Genomic DNA, 2,944 nt, shown 5'->3' on the forward strand with positions numbered 1-2,944 from the left:
ACCTGGGAAGGGAAAACAAGACCCAAGAAGGAAGGGAGTACTGAAAAAGTAGTCCCTGTGTCAACCAGTGAGGAGACTGTCATACCTGCTGCCTGAAGGATTACCATGGGCTCTGCAAGTGTGATGGGAGGTACATTGAGCCTTGGCATCTTCAGTATTCATTGGCTAGGCCTAAGAGATCAATTAAGATGGGGAGTGGATCTAGCAAAAGCGCTACTCTACTACTGCTGGGCACTGAAGGGCAGTCAGCCTTCTAAAGGCCTGGTGTCCCATCAATAGGACGAGACTGTTGGAGGGCGAGAGTTACTGCAGCGACTAGCCCAATGGCCCTCTTTGTCACACTTGAAGCATGCATCAGGAGATAACTGGCTCTTAGAATGGGCAGGTGTTTTCTGAGCCTTTACCACTGCTGGCCACAAGTGCTTGGCTTGCAGATTTGCTTTCTGTCAGATACAAGATTTTTTATTGGCTTCTATTTGTAACTCTCGGGCATTGAAACTTTAAAGGCCATGTTTACCAGGTTTCAAATGGGGTGTTTGAAGATCATTTCCAGGTTCTTTTGTGGTTCTTTTTGATGTCACAGACTGATTGGGTGATAAAATGAGTAGTTAGGACAGTGACTCCTGCTGGGGAGATAGAGTCTAATTGAGTATACTGAGTCAGGGCTTCAGTGAACTGGTTAAGGAAAGCACTATGTTCTTGTCTGGCTTGACTGTCTCTTCTTGCCTCTGTATTAATTTGGTAAGTCCAGTGCTGGTTCTTGCTGGGAGACAGTTTGGAGGATAACTGGCATATCTGTAAAATACACTTAGTCTGTATTCTGCTGGACCGCGGTGAGAATGCACTTTTTACTTTAATAATCCCTTCTTCCCCAGCAACTTCCCTGTGTAGGACAGAGGAGGGGATGCTTGAGCTGACTTGTAAGGGGTGTAGGAGGCAGAGCAATTGGGGAACAAAGAGATTCAGCTTTGGCAGGAACCCATGGTACCTAGCAACAGTAAAGGTAGGAATGGAAATTGGAGGAGCAGAGTTGATCAGAGTAGAAGGGGGCATGGTAATAGTAGGACAAAGGGGTTAAACTTTGATGTGAACCTACAGCTGCATCTGGAGAAGATCCTGGGTAGTTGAAGTAGAAGACTGGGACAGAGAGAAGGAGGTGGGAACAAAACAAAAGAAAGCTTCTCTTAGTTCACTCGCAGACACTGCCTAGATCTTAAACCAAAGAAAATTAAGTATCTTGGGTCAGAAGACTTCATTCAGCTAGACTCAAGTGTGAGAGATTCGAGAGAAGGCAGCCCAAGGTACTGTTCCTTAGGGGCCTAAACACTTGGCTACCCATGTTGTTAAGATCTGTGGGTGAGGCAACCAACATTTCAGGGTGTCCCCTGGAAACTGGAAGTCTCAGATGTGTAGAAAGGCTATAGATAGTTCAAGTATCCCCGAATGCAATTAGTAGTCTGGGAGAAATGCCTGGTGTTTCTGGATGAACTCTTGGTACAGATTTGTGGTTTTCGGTTATGCAAAGAGAAGAGTTCATTGAGGACAGAACTGGATTCCCATGGGAGTTCAAAATGTCTGGAAGGCTGGGACACCTGGAATGGAGGCTAGAATGACTGAAATGGAGGCTAAAACACCTGGAAGTCAATTTTGTCTAGCTTTAGGAGATTCCAGAAAAAAGGAAGAAGGAGAATACTGATTTCAGAAAGACGAAAGAGGCAGAGATTATCCAGTCAGCAGCCACACACAGAACTGGAGAAAAAGTGAGCAGTGGGACTTTATGCTACCATTCAGGCATCTTGACACTGCATGGGCTGGTTTGAGAGAGAGTAAGGTGTGCCAGTATTCACCCTAAGGTGGGTTGCATCACCTTAACTCATCTCCCATGTTTTGGCATCAGATGTTAGGTTGGTTAGTGGACTTAAGGAAGAAATCAAACAGAATTAGAGAAAACTTAAAGCAACTTTATTTAAAAAGGGCGGGGAAAGCTCCTGGGCAAAGTTACTCATTCTGGAGATGCAGAATGGGGAAGTCACACCATGAACTCATTGGGGAGGGTTTTTATACAGAGTCTTCAGGGGGGGACATTCCATTGTGATTATCGTTCACCCATTAGTTCTGCCAGGTGGTCAGGCCATTCATTTTTCTTGTCGATGTGTGTATTTTTTTGAATTCTTATTTTTTCCCCCTTGGTCCCCCCTATCCAGACCCCCTATCCAGGGACAAAAATAGCAGAATTGAACAAATGGAGTATGCAATCTGTCACACAGAAGATGAAGTCTTTAATACTAATCTACTATGGTAGAGGGAAAAGCAAAAATAAGAAGGAAAGTAAATGAAGAAAGTGTAAGTATTAGGTGGGATATTATCAAAAGAAAAAAACATATGTATGATTGGAATTCTAGAAAAAGAAGTGGGGGAGACGTACCAAGGAAATTTTAGAAAATATTCTAGAATAAAACCTTCCAGATACCATGAAAAATTAGGAAATATCCATTCAAGAGGCTGAGAGAACCCCAAACAGGAGAGACATTAAAAGAAAAAATATTTATCATAGTTAGTTACTCCAAATCAAAGACAAGGATGAAATAATAGAAACAGCTTGAGAAAATGAGTACTTACCTAAAAAAGACTGCTAATAAGATTCATCTCTTATTTTTCAGAGGAACCTATTCCAGCAAGAAGACCATGGGATGACATATACAAAACTCTGAAAGGAAACAACTGCCAATCAGAAATCCTGTATCAAGCAAAACCGTTCATGAAATATTATAGAGAAATTGTTAAATTTTCAGAAAAGAAAAAAATAAAAGAATTAATGGAAAAAAGACCAATTTTGCAAGAAATACTAAAGGAAGTCCTTCACACAGAGACAAAATAGGGAAGTGTATAGATCAAAGTCACCAGCAACACACAAAAAGGAACCTAACAAAATGGAAGCAACACA

At 42.0% G+C, this 2,944-nt stretch overlaps 1 protein-coding gene across 1 annotated transcript in view; it reads left to right on the forward strand.

Moving 5' to 3' along the window:
• The window catches only part of LOC102876831 (mRNA-capping enzyme-like), a 2,382-nt gene extending 1,986 nt beyond the window's left edge, over nucleotides 1-396 (forward strand). Inside the window, exon 2 of the mRNA XM_006900189.1 lies at nucleotides 280-396. Coding sequence (XP_006900251.1) covers nucleotides 280-396 — 117 coding nt within the window. The remainder of the gene's footprint in view (nucleotides 1-279) is intronic.
• The last annotated feature ends 2,548 nt before the right edge of the window (nucleotides 397-2,944 follow it).

The sequence above is a fragment of the Elephantulus edwardii genome, unplaced genomic scaffold (genome assembly GCF_000299155.1).
Source record: "Elephantulus edwardii isolate Elephantulus edwardi_28Jun2011 unplaced genomic scaffold, EleEdw1.0 scaffold00275, whole genome shotgun sequence".
Lineage (NCBI taxonomy): Eukaryota > Metazoa > Chordata > Mammalia > Macroscelidea > Macroscelididae > Elephantulus > Elephantulus edwardii.